The sequence below is a fragment of the Callionymus lyra genome, chromosome 7 (assembly GCF_982586985.1).
Source record: "Callionymus lyra chromosome 7, fCalLyr1.hap1.1, whole genome shotgun sequence".
NCBI classification, from domain to species: Eukaryota; Metazoa; Chordata; class Actinopteri; order Syngnathiformes; family Callionymidae; genus Callionymus; species Callionymus lyra.
Genome location: NC_141824.1, coordinates 29841330 through 29858454, shown reverse-complemented (window position 1 = coordinate 29858454; position 17125 = coordinate 29841330). Strand labels below are relative to the sequence as shown.

The following is a 17125-nucleotide window of genomic DNA, read 5'->3' as shown; positions in this document are numbered from 1 at the left end:
AATAAAAATTACTTACTTACTTACTTACATTGGACTAAGAAGAAAGTAAAGTGTATAATGGCTATATGGTACACAACAGTAGATACTATACGTATTAGTACAAGTATAAGCATAGTATGAAACAATTGATAAGTGATATGAAAGTGTAGAAGACGGCTTTATAAGAATGAGAAGTTGCAGCACAGTTAGTTGTGGGTGTATTTGGTAGTACTACTAGTCGTGCATGAGCATTATTCCCACAGTGGAAGAATGAAATAGTGAAATCACACTCTGGTGCTCTGGTCTGTGCGAGCGCTTTGATAAACGGCCTCATGCACGAGTGTGGAAGTGATGATGGAGGAGGAGAGGCGAGGCAGACGCGAGACACTCTTCAAACATCCACGCTCAGTGGACGCACGTTACGCCTCATGTCGCCGCTGCAGACAGCACAGGCGCCGTTATTTGGGTGTCGCGCACACGCACACGCAACCTTCAGTGCAGACCAGTGGAAGCCTTCGAGGAAAAAAAAAGCTGTCGCCACACCCACGACATCAAGCAGACATGGTGCGCTAACAGTGCGCTTCATGACGGGGACACAGACGTGACAACAGCCGCGGGCTGTGGATCACATCCATCCACGCGCGAGTGGGGAGGGGGGGCGCGTGAGTGGATGGATGATGGGCGTCAATGGCGCACACGCGTCCGGGTTTAACAGTATTTAAAACATGTGCACGCGTGTCTCCGTCAGTGCGCATGATTCTGCGGTTCCACTACTACCACGGCACGCTGCACCTCACCTTGAATCGGCGCGGCTAGGCTCGGGCGCGGGGGCCCCACGGACGAGCCAATCCACGCCCCTAACGCTTGTCTCTGGAGCCAATGGGCGCGCAGAGGAGGCGGGACCCGCCGCTGCATGCTCGCTCTCGCCTCCACTATGCTCTCGTAAAAACCGTCAACGAGCAGCGCGGTGGTGCAGGTGCTCTGTCTCTCCGGGAGAAGGAAGGATGCGGATGGAAGGACGGGGGAGGGCAGGGAGGAAGGGAAACGCCACCAGGAGCGAGCGCGGGATATGAGAACACGGGGGCCACAAGGTCGAACATGAGCGATTGGTCGAACGGGGCACTTTGCGTGGCGAGAGCTGGTCGGCAATAGTACTATGATTTGGTATGTGGCCACTCTGATAGCAAGTGTGTTCAGCACCAGAGGAACGGCCGCTCAAGGTGAGTTGAAGTGCGATTTATCTCCTGCCATCACATCACGTCTTCCACCCCAGCGGTGCGTATTTTTTACAAATGTGCGTTCTTCCATACGTGTCACATCCTGACGCTTATTCGTGCTTTAAAATGGCTTCACGTCTGCATCTGTCTCGTGCAAGTTGAGCTGGAGACCAGAATAACATCGAACCCACGGAGGACAACCATTGACGCTCACGATCTCCGTGCAAGGAATTTACCTGGAAAGTGTAGGCTTTTTCTGTCAGTAAATGCGTGTCAGCTGTTTCTGCTCCATCCATTGAGAACTAGTCTACCGCACACGGCCACTAGTAGTGACTCGGAGGCCCTGGGCAAAAACTAACGTGGCCCCTGCACGTTCATCTCTACACTCTTGATTCTATTTGATCCTTTGTCATAAGAGATTTGAGCTTCAACAAGAAAATACCAACTCAAACAATACATACCTTACATGTCTCACAGTAGTCGTTTAAGAATACTGCCTCCATCATGTGATCTTTTGTTTGTTTTTCTGGTACAATGTTATGTTGTCCAATAAAACCAATAGGAAGTGTTATGATGAGTGATACAGTACATAAAGTACACAATTTAATTTTGCTTTTATTTTTGTTACCTATAATAATTCCAAATAAGGTCCTTGGCAGAGGCATTAGCTGGATCTATGCTTTTCTAGTTATTCCAATTTATGTGATGCATTATTGTACCGCTGATAGAAATGTTTTTGCTTGGTACATCTGAAGTCTAAATTGAAGTCCCTGCACACACAGTTGTGGTAACAGTACTGTTTCTTTGGGTTCATTGAGTACATGTATAAAAAACGTCACTCTTACCAGGCTCTGATTACACTGAACTTATGTTTTAGTTTAGAAAATACTTTACTTTTAGTTAATTTAGCTGCAACCGAGAGTCAGCCGTATACCTGCCACATGTCATGCTTAGCGACTGTTGAGAGAAGATGTATCATAGAAAGTGGGCCTAACTCACGAGAGGGATGTGACCGTGTGAGGTCTCAAGATGGAAAATTACTTAAATAATGTAGTGTGCGTCAGATAAAAAGCACTCTGCTGTTTGATCTTCCATGTGTTGGGTCATATGACGACTTTGCTGGTGCATGTTTAAGTGGAATAAAAATGTTGATTCACGGTGCATGAGAGGCACCATGTTTGTCATGAGCCGTCTGCATTACCATACCTTACTTAACCTTGCTTTCTCACTAGTGTCCAGACGAGGGAGACATGAGCCACACTGTCGCCTGGTAACTGATCTCAGTGACCCCCACATATCTAATCAAAACTTGTCTGCTTCCGAGTCTGTATCTGCCAGCAAAACCCAGACATTTTGAAATAGATGTGAGGAACGAGCCTCCCGATCGTTCTGTTCAACTGTCTTTCCAACACAACAATGACCTGATAGTGTCAATTCGGAGGTTTTGTCTGATTTAGGAAGTGCATTAAGTTTAGTGTTGGAATCAGTTTACAGCATCTGAGTCACAAATCACAACCTTGCCGATTACAAATGACAAATAAGGGATGCACCGCTTCTTATGTTACCGTGTCCCTGAATGCACTGTCTGAACTCAGACTGCTGCCACACAGAAGCACTTCCATCAACAAATTCAATTGTTTACAGCAAACAAAGCCTGTGATGGCGCTGAGCCGGGGCTCGCTAAAGATGATATCTTATGTTATTTTCAGAAGTTGTCTGACCTCATATGCAGATTGATATTTAACTTTTCTAGATAATGCAAATGTCTGGTGTTTCCCTTGTTATCGTGGGAAAACTCTGATGTCTTAATTTTACACTTGCAGTTTTCTGATTTTCTTCTTGAATTAAAACACTTGACACTCTTGACATTTCTTTAGAGGAATCCACTAATGATTAAAGTATATTATTAGAGCAATTGACAAATAGTTTATTAAGTTATATGTGATGTAGCTGTTGGTGAGCTAATATGACTAACTTTGACAGTCCTTAAATATTTATATATGAATACTTTTACTATTATTATTTAGCAACAATATATGTTATTAATTTCATCTATTCTAAAACGTTTTCCTTGTAAAGAGGTTGCAAGAAAATAGCTCTTGCGCAGTTAAAATGTGTCTTAAAACACTCACAATGTGAGGTCAGATTGTGATTTAACTGAAACAATTTTAATCAATGGACTTGAAAAGATTTTTTCTTTATGTGTGACCTAGTTTTCATAAGTCTGCTGTGCTATAACTTTTTGTGTGAACCACCTCATATCTTAACTAAAGGATTTGGGAACAAAAACAAGGAAAGTTGGCAGCAATTGGAGTCAATATGAGTATGTGTGGTTTGTGCCAGGAGCTGAGCGAGGAGGCAGCATATGGCCCAGGGAAAGTCATGGTTAATTTAAAAAAAAGTTTACAGTGACGTGGCGACCCGTCAAGGTGAAGCTACTGGAATAATTTTGAGAAAGATAATTAAATTATGGCATAAATCTCTTCTGCAGAGATTTGTTTAATTGTCTTTTGTCCAGATGATATTAATAATTAATTGTGTTCTCTTGAACAAACACCTAGATTTTGCACATAATCCAGGTTTTTTTCAACCTTCACTAAACCTAGATACATTTTCTTTTCTCCATGCTTATTTCAAAGTAAAAAAGATCAGGATCAGTTTGGGCAAAGCTGTCGTCTGTCGGTCTTATTGTTCTCCTTTCCGATTGTCTTGAGAGTCCAGTCACAGATTGTGACTCTGATTTTGGCTGCTTTTTTGTCTGGCTCATAGGACTGTCTGGGGTGAGACTGATTTTCATGTGATACTGTGAACTCAGTTTTAAGGGCATCTTCAGTGCTTTTTAAAAGTTTAAATAACACTTGGACCACTGTGCTTTCTTCTTCAAAATATATTTTTATCTCCTGTTTTATTGTAGATTCTAACTCAGGGGTGGGCAATTAAATTTCATCTGGGGCCACATTATATACTGTGACTGTTGTGAGGGGCCGTCAATCCAAAGGAGAGGAGCGAAGAGCTAAAATATGACAGAAAAACTTTGAAAAAACAAAGCAAGTAAGAATAGTAAAGAAAGAAATATCAGCATAAAATAAAACTGGCTATGTCAAAACACTTTTATAAATCTTTCTAGTAAAATAAAATTATATATATAAATATAAATATGATGTCAATAATTTTGATTGGCAAGATATTTTCATAAAAGTAAAAACAAAAAAATCATAAAGGGAAAAAAAAAATATATATATATATATTTATTTATTGGGCCGCACTTTGCCCAGGTGTGTTCTAACTGGAGCAAAAGCCTGTTTCTAATTAAGTTGATTAAACTCATGAACAATGATCATCTTAGTTATAGAGAATGAATGATAGGTGACTACCGAACTATCTTCTGGAAAAATGCAGATATGTCGGGTTCAAACACAGAAGAAAACATACTTTTATAAAAAAAAATTGAAAAGCTATTTGGCGTTGTAATTTATGTTGTAAAACTTGACCTGGTAATGACCACTGTGTCTACTGGAAGTTATGTAACCGAGATTGTTTTGCGATACATTACATCTTTAACGATCGTTAGGATATATAGAAGATGTCTCTGAACGGATATACTTTATTGCACGGAAAATGTGTTGTTGTATTTCCTTTCTCTGTGTTTTTGCTTGTGTATTTGAATACTTGCTTTTCAACACCAACCACATTTTTTTTTTTAATTCATCTCTTTCCTCCTTTTCGTTAAACAAATAAATAGATGGAACTATATTCATCCCTTAGAAAAATAACATAAATAGAAGCAATGTAATCAAAATTTTGACAAAGCTCACTTCAAACATATCTTGATTAAAAGTTAATTTTTGGCAGGAGGCTCATCAATTTATTGAAAGCCTATCTTGCAGGTCTACCTACTGGATGGTAAACAATGTTTTATTGTTGGTTTCAGTTGCTTGTTTCAGTGATCAAATATTTTGGGAACAAAGGTTGTAGTCATAGGTGTAATTTAGAACTAACCCTTACAGATAGTCAACAAAACAAAAGGCACAAAATGTTTATGGCCACTTGTACCTATAATGTTGTGTGTAGATACCCAATGCTAACCATGATATTCTGGAAAAAACAGGTTGTCATTTATCTCCGTAAGTGCATGCTTTAGAAAACCAACTCTTTCTTATGATAAAAACATTTTCTGTCATACAATGGTAACCAGTAAACTTAAAGTTCCACTACAGTCACATGTCAGGCTGTAGTCAGAATGAGATCAGAAGAAAGAGCTTTGTGTCTGTGCTGTGCAGTCGACGCCAAAAAAACTAATGCTATTAGATTAACTAGAAGTGCAGTTGGACAGCACAGAACTCTGCCAAGCTTATAGAGAAAAATGCTATTTTCCCACTGGTCCAAAATGAATTGCTTCCTCCTTGGCCCATGCACACTGCTAGTCACTAGTGATGCACCAGCAGTCGGAAAGATAAATAACACTGAAAAAACAAGTTTACGTTTATGGGACTATACAGACAAAATATGTTAGACTTTAGAGTTTGTAGTAACCATTGTTGGACTAAAAATGCAACGTGTCTGACTAAAGGAGCTCTTTGGTGGAGATGTATGTTGTCCCAGTAGTATTGTAGTTGATTGATTTTAACCTTTAACTGCAAAAACACAAAATATGCAATATTTTCCTAGGAAATTATGCAAAGTGGGCTATTTGTTTTCAGTTATTACATCCATTATCATCAATAATTATGCATTATTATTTTTGGAGCTCACGCAGTATATTGTTAAAAAATAATCCCATTTAACTTCTTGGTGACAGAAAAAGGTTCTTTAGATAGGGCTTTTTAAGTGGCAAGATTTTGAAGTCAGAAAACATAAGCAGACCTATTTTTTGAATCATGCAAGTACTACTGATTTACAGTATCCCGTGCTTGATAAAGTCACATACTCCTCAGCGGAGGCTATGCACAAACTCGGTGCTTCTATTTGGAAAGCCTTTTACCTTTCACAATCAGGATTTGTAATGCTCCGGCGAGCAAATGGTGAAGCTGCTAAACCTCAGTTTGTATATTGATGGAAAATGACAAAAAGCTACATTTTAAAGCAGATTTTAAGTTATTTAGTCAACGTAGATACTTAAAATTAGCCTTGTTTCTACATCTGTGTATTTGACTGACGCCTATGCTGTTTCTAAACTGAGCTGTGAACGCCTAATCATTTTTGTCTCACCCTTTATTATTTTTCCATCAACACACCATCTAAATTTGTGCTCATTTCCCCCACTGGCCTTCCTCGACCTGCCATCATGAGAGTAAAGATTAGTAATGAGCTTAGGGAAAGGCCTTTTGCTCAAGCTGTGGATGGCAGACGCTCTGCTCTGGGTCTGATCCAGCTCTTTCTGGTGAAGCCCACCCCTTCCACTTCACCGCCCCCCCCCCTCCCACCCCATCCTCACTTCCTCTGCTCTACAGTCCAGTCCCAGTGGAGTCTCCTTACAAACAAAGCCTGCGGCATTCTGGGAAAGCCAGTTTTATACTTCATGTGGTTCTGGTTGGATAGCCCATGTCTTTGCTTTAGTAAGTGTAACCAGTCCGGCCATGATTTACTACGGACGCTGAAGAGGTCCTGCGGCTGCTTCATTTACTCCTTGATACACCATCAGAGTGTTTATCCCTTTATTTAACTCATTTTTGTGATTAAGATAGAAGAATAAAAGGGTAAGGACATAGTCATTGCAGACAAACACAATTCAGCTTAAACTTGATGGTCAATTACTGGAAAGAAAAATCTCTCAGCCTTCAAGTTTTTAGAAAATTTTAACTGAATTCTCCATATCAATTCAGTATAGGTTTTAAAACACATCTCTTTTCATATAAATAGGGTAAGGACATAGTCATTACTATTTGGTAATGCCATTGGTTGTTAAAATAAAGAGTGGATGTTCAGTTAATATGGCAATAGGTTTCCTGCTGCAATTACACCAAATATATACATTTAATCAGAATCAGATTTATTTTTATTGTCATTGTCGGAGAACGGTTCCATCAACTAGGACTGTGCTTTGGTCGTGCAACATTAAACATTGAACAATAAAATCTTAAAAGTAAATTGAATGCATTTGAACTATTTACATAATGCAGAGTCAAAGTAAAAAAGGGTGGTTAGTTACAATTATTTTATGTTCATGAGTCTTGATGCACTGAGGTTGGACTCCATTATGGCCGTGTAGAGCTGCACCTAGATAGTGATTCTTCACCTGCGGCAGGAAGAACATTCTCTGCTGGGCCTTCTTCATGAGGCAGGTGATGGTTGGCTCTCGCTTGAAATCCTTAGTGTTGGTGGTGCCCAAGAAGCGAAGGTAGTCCACGACGGAGAAGGGGGAGTTGGTATACAAGAAGAAGAGCCAGAGGAAAAGAACATAGCTCTGAGAGGCTCCGATGTTGAGGGTCCGAGTATCCGAGACAGAAGTCTCCATCCTCTCATGCTGACTCCAGTCTGTCAGGAAGTCCATGATCCTCCTGCAGAGGTCGGGAAAATAGGAATTTACTCCTTTCATACTGCTTGGCTAAATAATGAAAAGGATTAATATTTATTGTAGTTATTTTTTTAATTTTTTTTTTATTGTTAATTGTACTCAGAGTAGCTTCTCTACAGTCTTTTATATACTGAAGGACAGTAAGAATGGAAAAAAAAGGATAGACTTTAATCTGCTGTGAGCTGCAGGCTTCTTTGTGTCTGAGAAACTCTAGGGAGGAAGTGAGAGTGAGAGAAGCAAAGAAATTACACACATTGATAAGCAGATACCTGGAGATGATGTCATCACTCTCTGCTTTCTCGTTTTTCCCTCCACATTACAGGCCGTCATTTAAAGTGATCTTTTCTCCTCTCTAATCATAATACTACAAACTAAACTAAAGCTATTAGTGGTAAAAAATATTCTTTGTGTTATTAATTCCAACACACTGGCAACACTGTTCTTAAAACATTTAGGAAATTGCAGCATTTAACCAAATTGGCCGAATCTTAGCAGGAAGAGCGTCTTGTGCGACTCGGTGCCGCTGCTGCCCCCTGTAATGTGTGCCTCAAGTAGCTTTCAGTAATGTTAGTTCAACCTTAATGCCTTTGGCCAGCAAATACCAGCCCACACACAAATCTCCCCTGGCCTCTTTCCACTGCCTCTCTGTTTGAGCAGGTGTCAGCACATCTATTGCATCCCTGACTGAGCATTCAGAGGAGACAAGTTTACCATTCAAGAGGGTTTAATAATGAAGCAAACGATGCATCTCGGATTGTTCCTCTATAAAAGAAAACACAGTAGCTGTTTGCTGTACTGCTGATTTTGGCTTTCAGTAGACATGGTGGACCAAATCAAATAATTACGTTTTGCTCTATAAAAAAGGTATTGACACACAGTTATATGGGAATACTGGTGTTTTACTTTTGCTTCAATACAAGTCATACACTTCATGAGTTTAGACATCAAATGTCTTTATATGACATTTGCACATTGATGACATGACACCTGCTGCCAACTTCTGTAAATCAATTCCGTCAATTTCGTCAAAATGCTCATCTCGGTCGTGTGATCTACTCAAGAAATAAGACAAAAAATAAGTAAACAACACACATGATCTTTGCCTATTAGAAAAGTCCAACTGAGGTGCCAGAAGAGGAACCTACTTAATTGCTGGACCTTCAAGTCAGGTCCCTCAGTGCCTACATAAAACCTGGTTTGTGGACCCATCAGGACAAAATCAATGTTTGCCGAGTGTTATTGTGGAGCAAACCCGAACTTTAAATGGATAAATTGACACCTGTTTGATTGGCGGATGGATGTGGATGTCTACATTCTGGTGTTGCAATATAAGATGCAGTTGTTATCAGCTCTGAGCGAGTTGAGTTGCCATTAGCAACCCACACACAGTTGGTGTTCTCTTGTTTAGCTGTGTTTGTAACATTGCATTTATCACACAGACACACTCACTGTGACCGTTTGCTGATGCTACTTTCAGCACTTGCTGCCTGGCATTCAATTACCACGATGTCAGTGGCCTGTCCAGTCCAGTCCTGCACGACCTTGAGATTCCTTCGCTAGCTTGGTCCGGCTTACACTCCCCTCCATTCAGCTGCAGCGTTATTCCTGGCTAAAAACACTGGGCAGAAGAATGTATTAGATGAGAATAAAAACATATTGTGCATTCAGCTGAGAGTGTATAGAGCTGCTTATTGACTTCCCCATTATTCATGTTTTTCTCTCATAAATAGCTCAACTTTTTTATTGCCACTCATTACTGTCAAAATGTTACAGAGGGTATCGCTTTGCCTGGATATTGCCTCTGGAGACTATTTACTGCAAATTCCGTCATCATCCCTAAAACAGTGACGCATGTGACGAACAAAAACTGTAAAGCAGAATAAAAGTTAAAGAGTGAAGCTGAAGAAATTCTTCAGATTCAACTTGTAAGCATTGCCCCTAACTTCCTTTCTGACATTGCTGTATATACAGCATATATGTATATATATATATATATTTATAAAGCAGAAAAATCAAATGAAAGAATATGTAGATATACATTACATATATATTATATATATCCAAGACATTATCGTTATCGTTTATTTTAGAAAATCTGTTTTCCTGACATAAAAATATACAAATGTTTCAGATAAATAAATAAAACATGTATATTTTATAATTAAAATCAGAGCAGACAAGCACGATTCAGCTTAAACTTGATGGTCAATTACTGGAAAGAAAAATCTCTCAGCCTTCAAGTTTTTCGAAAATGTAAACTCAATTCTCCAAATCAATTCAGTATAGGTTTTAAAACAATCTCTTTTCATATAAATAGGACGGTATAATACATCTTGTGAAGCCTGTGAAATTGTAATCATAAACATTGGGTAATACTGTACTTTCACACTCAATCACATGTGTTTGTGAATCATGGACAAATGCGATCAAACTGACTTACCTTCCAGCATACTTTCCAGCATGTCTTCCAACCATGAAAAGTTACTTTGTGCAATTTATTCTTAGTTGGGTTCAAAATGAAAGGTTTCAGACCTTTTTAATAGAATAGTTGAGATGAATAATGTTTTTTCCTGGAACAATAACAAGAAAAGCAATTAATAGAAGAATGTTATCCAGCCTGGGAGGACTCCTGAGGCCTCCTCACTACAACTGGTAGTGGAAATCTAGTGTTTAACCCTGGATGAACTCTGTCATTCTGCTGGAACATGCTGGACAGCTGTTGATTGACCTTGGCTAGCAGTCTCTTCTTGGCTAATAGAATTCGACGCACACTCACACCTCACCACCATCGCGTTCCTGTAGGTCATACTTTTGTTTTACTGATGTCATTTAAGGGAACTTTTTATTGATCAAGGCTTTAATGAGCTAGACCGAAACCAAAGAAAAGTGTTGTGACAGAGGGCAGTAAAGTGTGTAATTGTGTAATTTCTCTGATGTTTTGAGTGCTTTTATTCATTAATTCTTTTTTTTTTTTTCAACTACAGGATACGTTCTCTGATCGATTCTCTCAAGGTCACCTTCTTTTTGTTTCAACTTATTTGGTTGCAAGATGGCCAATGAACAACATTTAGCTTCGTAAGCACTTTATAAAGCAACATGAAAACAGTGGCTCCTGCTCCATTTGTTGAACCTCTGCCTCACAACGATAAATCCATCTTCTTTATTTTGTAGCTTTCCCACATAAACTGCCTGTCATGTGCTCGATTTATCTGACAGGTGAGTTGAATGTTTTCCTTCAGGAATTCAGAATCAAGGCAGTAAAGCTATCAAATGCTGCACATGGACACATAAAATTTGTTAGCGTGCAGAAGCGACAGGCTGATGGATTTACGTATTTCCTCTTTTAGGCACGAGGCAGGGATATTTTATGTGCAGGAAGTAATCACTCACTGACTTCATGTGTGTGTTATTTAGAGCAACACAGGTCTTGAAAATTATTAATTTCAAAATACATATTGACTGCACACCGAGCTCTGTTAAAATGTCACACATTCAAATATTTAATGGTGTTCTGTTATATCTAATGTTTATATATATATATTTATGTTTATAAGCTATTTGTATCAAAAACTATGCACTATATTTCCTACAACTAGTTGCAGCTATTTAAATATGTGGATATGGCATCTTTTTTTTTTTAAAAGCCAATCATTCAAAACTAAATGGATTTTAATTCACATTTATTTATTCTACTTTATTTTATTAACACCAACTTCCTTTAAACCTCTCACATACCCAAAATGTTCATGTCTAAGGCAAACTCAAGAGAATAACTTTTGCAATAGTATGCAATATTATCTAAAAATGCATGTGTTGCAATCGAGTTTGATTTCTGTAGGTGTGAGTATTTGCCAAAATAGCAAGACCCATTTTGTATATTCAGAGAAAGATTGCGCCAATATAAAACATTGTTTTAGCTGGTTGGTTTGTGACGACTAACATAAGGCAGTAGTATTAAAAACCCAGGTTATCCGTGTCAAGTTTCTTAAGATCATCACTTTTTTACCTTTTTATAAGTAAAGTAAGGTTATAAGTCGGCTTAGTTCAGATGAGAGACCAAATGGTACAGCAATGTTAAATGTCTGTATAGCTATTATTCTCACCGTTAACTGACACTTTTTATGATGATTAAAAAAAGAATCATGATTATTATGAGGGATCTGATCTATTGGCAAATATGCACAAACCTTGTTATAGTGTGCGTTTGATCAGCATCAACAAAGGGATTAGATTAGAGACTAGATTTCAGAAGAATAAATGCTAAGTAGTTCTGACAGAAACATTTTGACAATATATAATAACACAATCATGCATAGAGGTCCAAAGAGCTTTGGTGTTTGGGCCAATTGAATAAAAGGTGCATGTAAATGATTGTTCCATGGAATCCTTACAAGAGCTTCCATGGAAAGGGGTGAAGCAGGGACAGCGTCATCCACACTCGCTACATTAAAGTGTTACGTATCAGCGTTGGATCAGAGTTGTGGTTACAGTTTCCCTATAACTCTGGACAAGTAGGTCTCCAGTTCATTTTCAGGGAGAACTCTTGCTGGTGTTCAATGGTTCATGCGTTCCACGCTAAACCCCAGATTGTGTCCATTCTTTCTAAAACAGTGTAGAGCCTCAGTGCTGTTTGCTGCTCCGTCCCTCAGCTCACTAGCAATGATTGTGATGCGACACATCCATGTACTGTCTGCATGGGTCGGACAACCTACAAGCCCATATGCTACTTAACTAACTGAACAGCTGTGCAAGGGGATAACTCTTCTACAAAAATAATATTTTAGTAATAGATACTTTCTTTTTATTCAGTGTTGAGGCATTAGTAATGCATTGGACATTATTTTTAGGAATGGACTCATAAAACAGTGAAATGTTTTTTTCTTTTTGTGTAGTAATTGTTGGTATTCTTACATAATTAACCCGAGGGAGGTATTCTGAAGAATGTGAAAAATGTACTACCTCTGTTTTTTTATGAGATTTGTTTGACAAGAAGAGCGATATTACATTGTATTTTGTCTTATACAGAACATGTGGTTCAGATATACTTTTTGCGGATAATTCTGTTTTTGTATAATGATGACATTTTATGCTTTGTTGTGTTAGTAAATCTTTATGTAAGGGGTTTAAAGGATTGCAGGTGGTTGACAAATGCAATGAAGGAGTGGATACAGGAGAAGAGCCGTGAAGATGTGGAAGAAAGGTCTAAATTAATGACCAGGCTATGAGTTATAATAAATTGTGGATTAATATATTTCTCTCGTGAACATGAACGCACCACATCTCAATGCTAGGAAAAATACTTAACTTCTTTTCCATCATTTTCATTTCCTTGATCGTATATATGAAGACCTGGCTGCTTCCATCTATTCCTTTTTTGGATTATGTTCCTATGGAAATAACAAACTAAAATATCACAATTTCTTTCAGACTTAAGTTGGACAGAGGAATAAGAACTTTGATTGTGGAAGTTATTTTTTTGGATTGATAGCTTCTGAAGTTCAGGCGAGTTTAAATTATATGTTTAAATTATTCCGTCGCCGAGGAGCATTTTCAGTTAATCACATAATAGAAGATGATGAAGTCACTTTAAAAACACTTTTTTTCTGTTGTGTGTTTTTGCACCTGGAATGGTGTGATGTATCGTTTATGTTTTAGTTTGTCTTAAGAGTAATTATACTTGATAATTGAACAGGTACACTTTACTTTTATAACTCGTTTCCTGCCTTAATTCCTTGCCGCCTATCTCGCAGAAAAAAACTCCCCTGCCACTGGATTTAGTCAGGGTGGCATCCTGTCCAGGGTGTCCCCCGCCTCTCGCCTGATAAGGGATTAAGGGGTACAGAAAATGAATAAATTAATGAATGGTTTAACTGCCTTAGATGTGCTTAAAAAACACTCGACCCACCCCCAAGAACCCTCAAATTTGATGACAACTCCACTCTACGTATTGTCCTCTTTTGTGGGAATCTGAATATGGTCAACATAGCCATTCCCTTTTTAAAATAAGGGAAATACTCCTTCTTCATAGTAAATGTCAGTGAAAAGGTTACATTTGTATACAGAATTACATTAAAAAAAATGTGCATCAATCTGATACTGATATCGGTCATTGTTCTGATCTTCAATGTTGGGAAGGCAATAAAGTTAATATAGTAACACTGGTATCAAATCGGTACCAACCATTACACAAGGTCCAGTTATCGGTATCGGGGCAATAAAAATCGTATCGTTTAATCCCTAATTTGATTACATCTGGACACGTTTTGACATTTTTAGAGCACAAATGTAAGCCAGACATTTGTAAAACTGCAACCTGACCCGTTCACTACGAAACAAACTATAGCTTACGTCATTGTGCTTTGTTCTCTGCTGATTTAGGAGTGTGTGCTTACAGTCACGGGACCCTACTTACTGACCCAAACAATGTTTCCTGTGTTTTCACCTTCTATGTGCTGGTGTAACATGTAAGGTAGTGGCTTTGTACTTGAAAGAAATAATTTAGGGACACAGGGTCGATCAGTCAAGCAACTTCTGGGCGCCTAAAGTGCTGATTATAATCCTGATCAAAGGTGCTATAACATGGATTCTATTTTCAGGAGTGATTTCAAGGCTTCAGTTAAGCCTGGACGGATTAAAGATTTTAGATTTTGTTGACTGTATTGCAGGATAGTACGAGGTTTTCTCTGAGGCATATTGAAAGGTCACAACTTGCTGAATGACAATATTTATCTTCAGAATCTGCTTGGACTTAGATATATATTTAATTTCCGGATCATCTGCTACTATATTTAAAGATTGCATTCAGGGGTCACTTGATCTGTTGATTTTCATACACACAATTTTATACAAATACTACTTTTAATCATAACATTTTCCCCGTGGAACATTTTTTGCCACTGTTGGTTATTCCTGGTGCTATATACAGGCTAGGCATTTATTTTAGATCAGTTATTTAAGATGGTAACATTGGTGTTGAGTGGACCCCTGAAATTGTTCCATATTTATGGAGTTGTTTGGGCAGAGCCTCATTGTCCAGGATTTGTTAAGGGAAATATGGGTCAAAATTGTCGGTCATCCTCAAAGCAGAATCTAAAATGTATTCTGGGAAGTAACAGTTGCAGCAAGATACAACAAATTGATGAAGGATCCGCTTTTCATTCAGTTCCTTTTAAATTTTGTTGTATTCCTGACGTGTTTTGACAACATCCACCACCTAGTCGTAGTTGAAGAATGTAAGTTCTGCGGTTTAGACTTTTCTATCTCTCTACTCCATTACATCTAGATGCAATTTTACTTTTAATTCCAATTTCTATAGCACTTCCTTTCACTTTGAATATTTCCTTCTAACATGGGATTCAGTGTGGCTGATTTGGTGAAACTGAGTTCCAAAGAGGTGAGGCCGGCGAGGCCGGTATGCTGACATTTCAGTCATCAGATAAGTCAGTATTCGGCAGCGGGCTGGCACATTCCACCCAAACTACTAAACCTCATGTCAATTAAGCGTTAGGATTATTTTTTACAGTTCTGTTCCCTTTTGGAGTTAAGTTAGAGTTATAGGCAAAACTGTATGTCCATTTTAATGTAGCGACTGGAGTTCAGTTTTTATCTTCCTCCAAAAAGACATACTTAAAAACATCCAAATATTTCTGTGGTGCTCGTGTTTAATGTCAATGTTGTATCTAATCCTCGGCATGAAGAATTGTTAGAAATGTCTATATTTTAAGCTTGTTTTTATCAGAATCTGCTCAGCCGTTACAGGCGACCACCATGGAGGTATTTGGATGTTCTTTTGGAGAAAGAGGAAAACGACAACAACAGATACCTCTTTGGTGCTCGTCTTTAATGTACATCTTTTATTGAAGCCTCGAAGAGAAGAAGTTCCGGAAAAAATTAAGCTTGTTTTGCTGAGGTTTAAATAATAACAAGCGATATGAACCTTAAGTACTCCAGGTAAATATCGCAAGCGCTTCTATTGTAGACAGTAGACTGTATGCACTGTGGTGAGTAGAAAATTTATGAAGTTAGAATTTTGGGTTTTTATACTTTTCTCAAGGATGATGCTGAAATTTCAACTGAGAAAAATCTCTAAACTTAGGAAAATGTTGTCACAACATGATCTGGAGCTTGTAATCCATGCGTTTGTGTCTTCTTGTCTGGACTATTGCAACAGTTTATTTTCATGTCTTAACAAGAAGGAGCTGTCTCGCCTGCAGTTGATTCAGAACTCTGCTGCGAGAATTCTAACCCGCTCAAGTAGAAGAACTCACATTTCTCCGATCCTTAAAACTCTTCACTGGCTTCCAGTTTCTTTCAGGATCAACTTTAAAATTCTGGTTCTTACTTTCAGAACTATTCATGGTCAGGCTCCTCCTTACATCACAGATCTGATCCAGCCTTACACCCCAGCTCGGGCTCTGAGGTCTGTGGATCAGAATCTACTGATGGTTCCTCACACACGGTTCAGGACCAGAGGAGAGAAATCCTTTCAGGCTGTTGCTCCTAAGCTTTGGAACAATCTTCCTCTCTCTTTGCGCTTGATGGAGTCTACTGACTCCTTCAAGAAACATCTTAAGACGTTTTTATTTGTTCAGGCTTTTCCTTGATTTTCTGTTCTCCTGTTGTGTTATCAGTTTTATCTTGACCTTTAAAGTATATACTTTATTGAATATTGTTTTGATTCTTTAAGCGCTTTGTGACCCTGGTCTGGAAAAGCGCTATACAAATAAAAATTAATTACTTACTGAGGAAAGACTTTGTCTCAAGTCTCCAGATTCAACACACCATGATAAACATGACCTCAAAGCTGCTACCTTCCCTTCTCAGGTGCCCACGGAGTGAGAGAGGAGCCCCGATTTGTGACAGCTCGCGCTGGAGAAAGCGTGATCCTGGGGTGTGACGTGTCCCCTCCCCTGGATGGCCAGCAGCCTCCCTACGTGGTGGAATGGTTTAAGTTCGGAGTGCCTATACCCTTCTTCATCAACTTCCGCTTCTACCCTCCTCATGTGGACCCAGAGTATACTGGTGAGACACCTGTTTCATTTCTCAACCCTGGTGACCCTGGTCAAAGGTAATGAACGTCCCTTGGTAGTAGCGCTTTTAGAGACCTCTTAAAGAGTCTTGGCTTGTTTAGATTTATTAAATTAACTTAGATTTATTATAGTTATATAGTTGCCATTAATGGTGAAATTATATTTAGTCCATAAATAGTAATAACGGAACAAGTTAGTTTTGAGATGCTCCTGGTATTGAGTAGGTACTTATTTGTGTGTGTTTAAGTGGCATGTTGACATGCAGAAATGTTCAGGCTAATATTCTCTGAATACTTAATGGTGAATATTAATGAGTGAATAATGAATAATTATGTAAATGATCAAATTGTTTCAGGGATACATAAAAACCTATATGTTTTTCCTGC

At 38.6% G+C, this 17125-nt stretch overlaps 1 protein-coding gene across 3 annotated transcripts in view; it reads left to right on the top strand.

Annotated features, from left to right (window-relative positions):
• The first annotated feature begins 934 nt into the window (after positions 1-934).
• The window catches only part of igsf9ba (immunoglobulin superfamily, member 9Ba), a 52402-nt gene continuing 36211 nt past the window's right edge, over positions 935-17125 (top strand). For all 3 annotated transcript variants that reach the window (XM_087796502.1, XM_087796501.1, XM_087796503.1), the window contains exons 1-2: positions 935-1199; positions 16534-16731. In XM_087796502.1, the coding sequence (XP_087652628.1) occupies positions 1136-1199; positions 16534-16731 (262 nt within the window). In that variant the 5' untranslated portion in view covers positions 935-1135. The remainder of the gene's footprint in view (positions 1200-16533; positions 16732-17125) is intronic.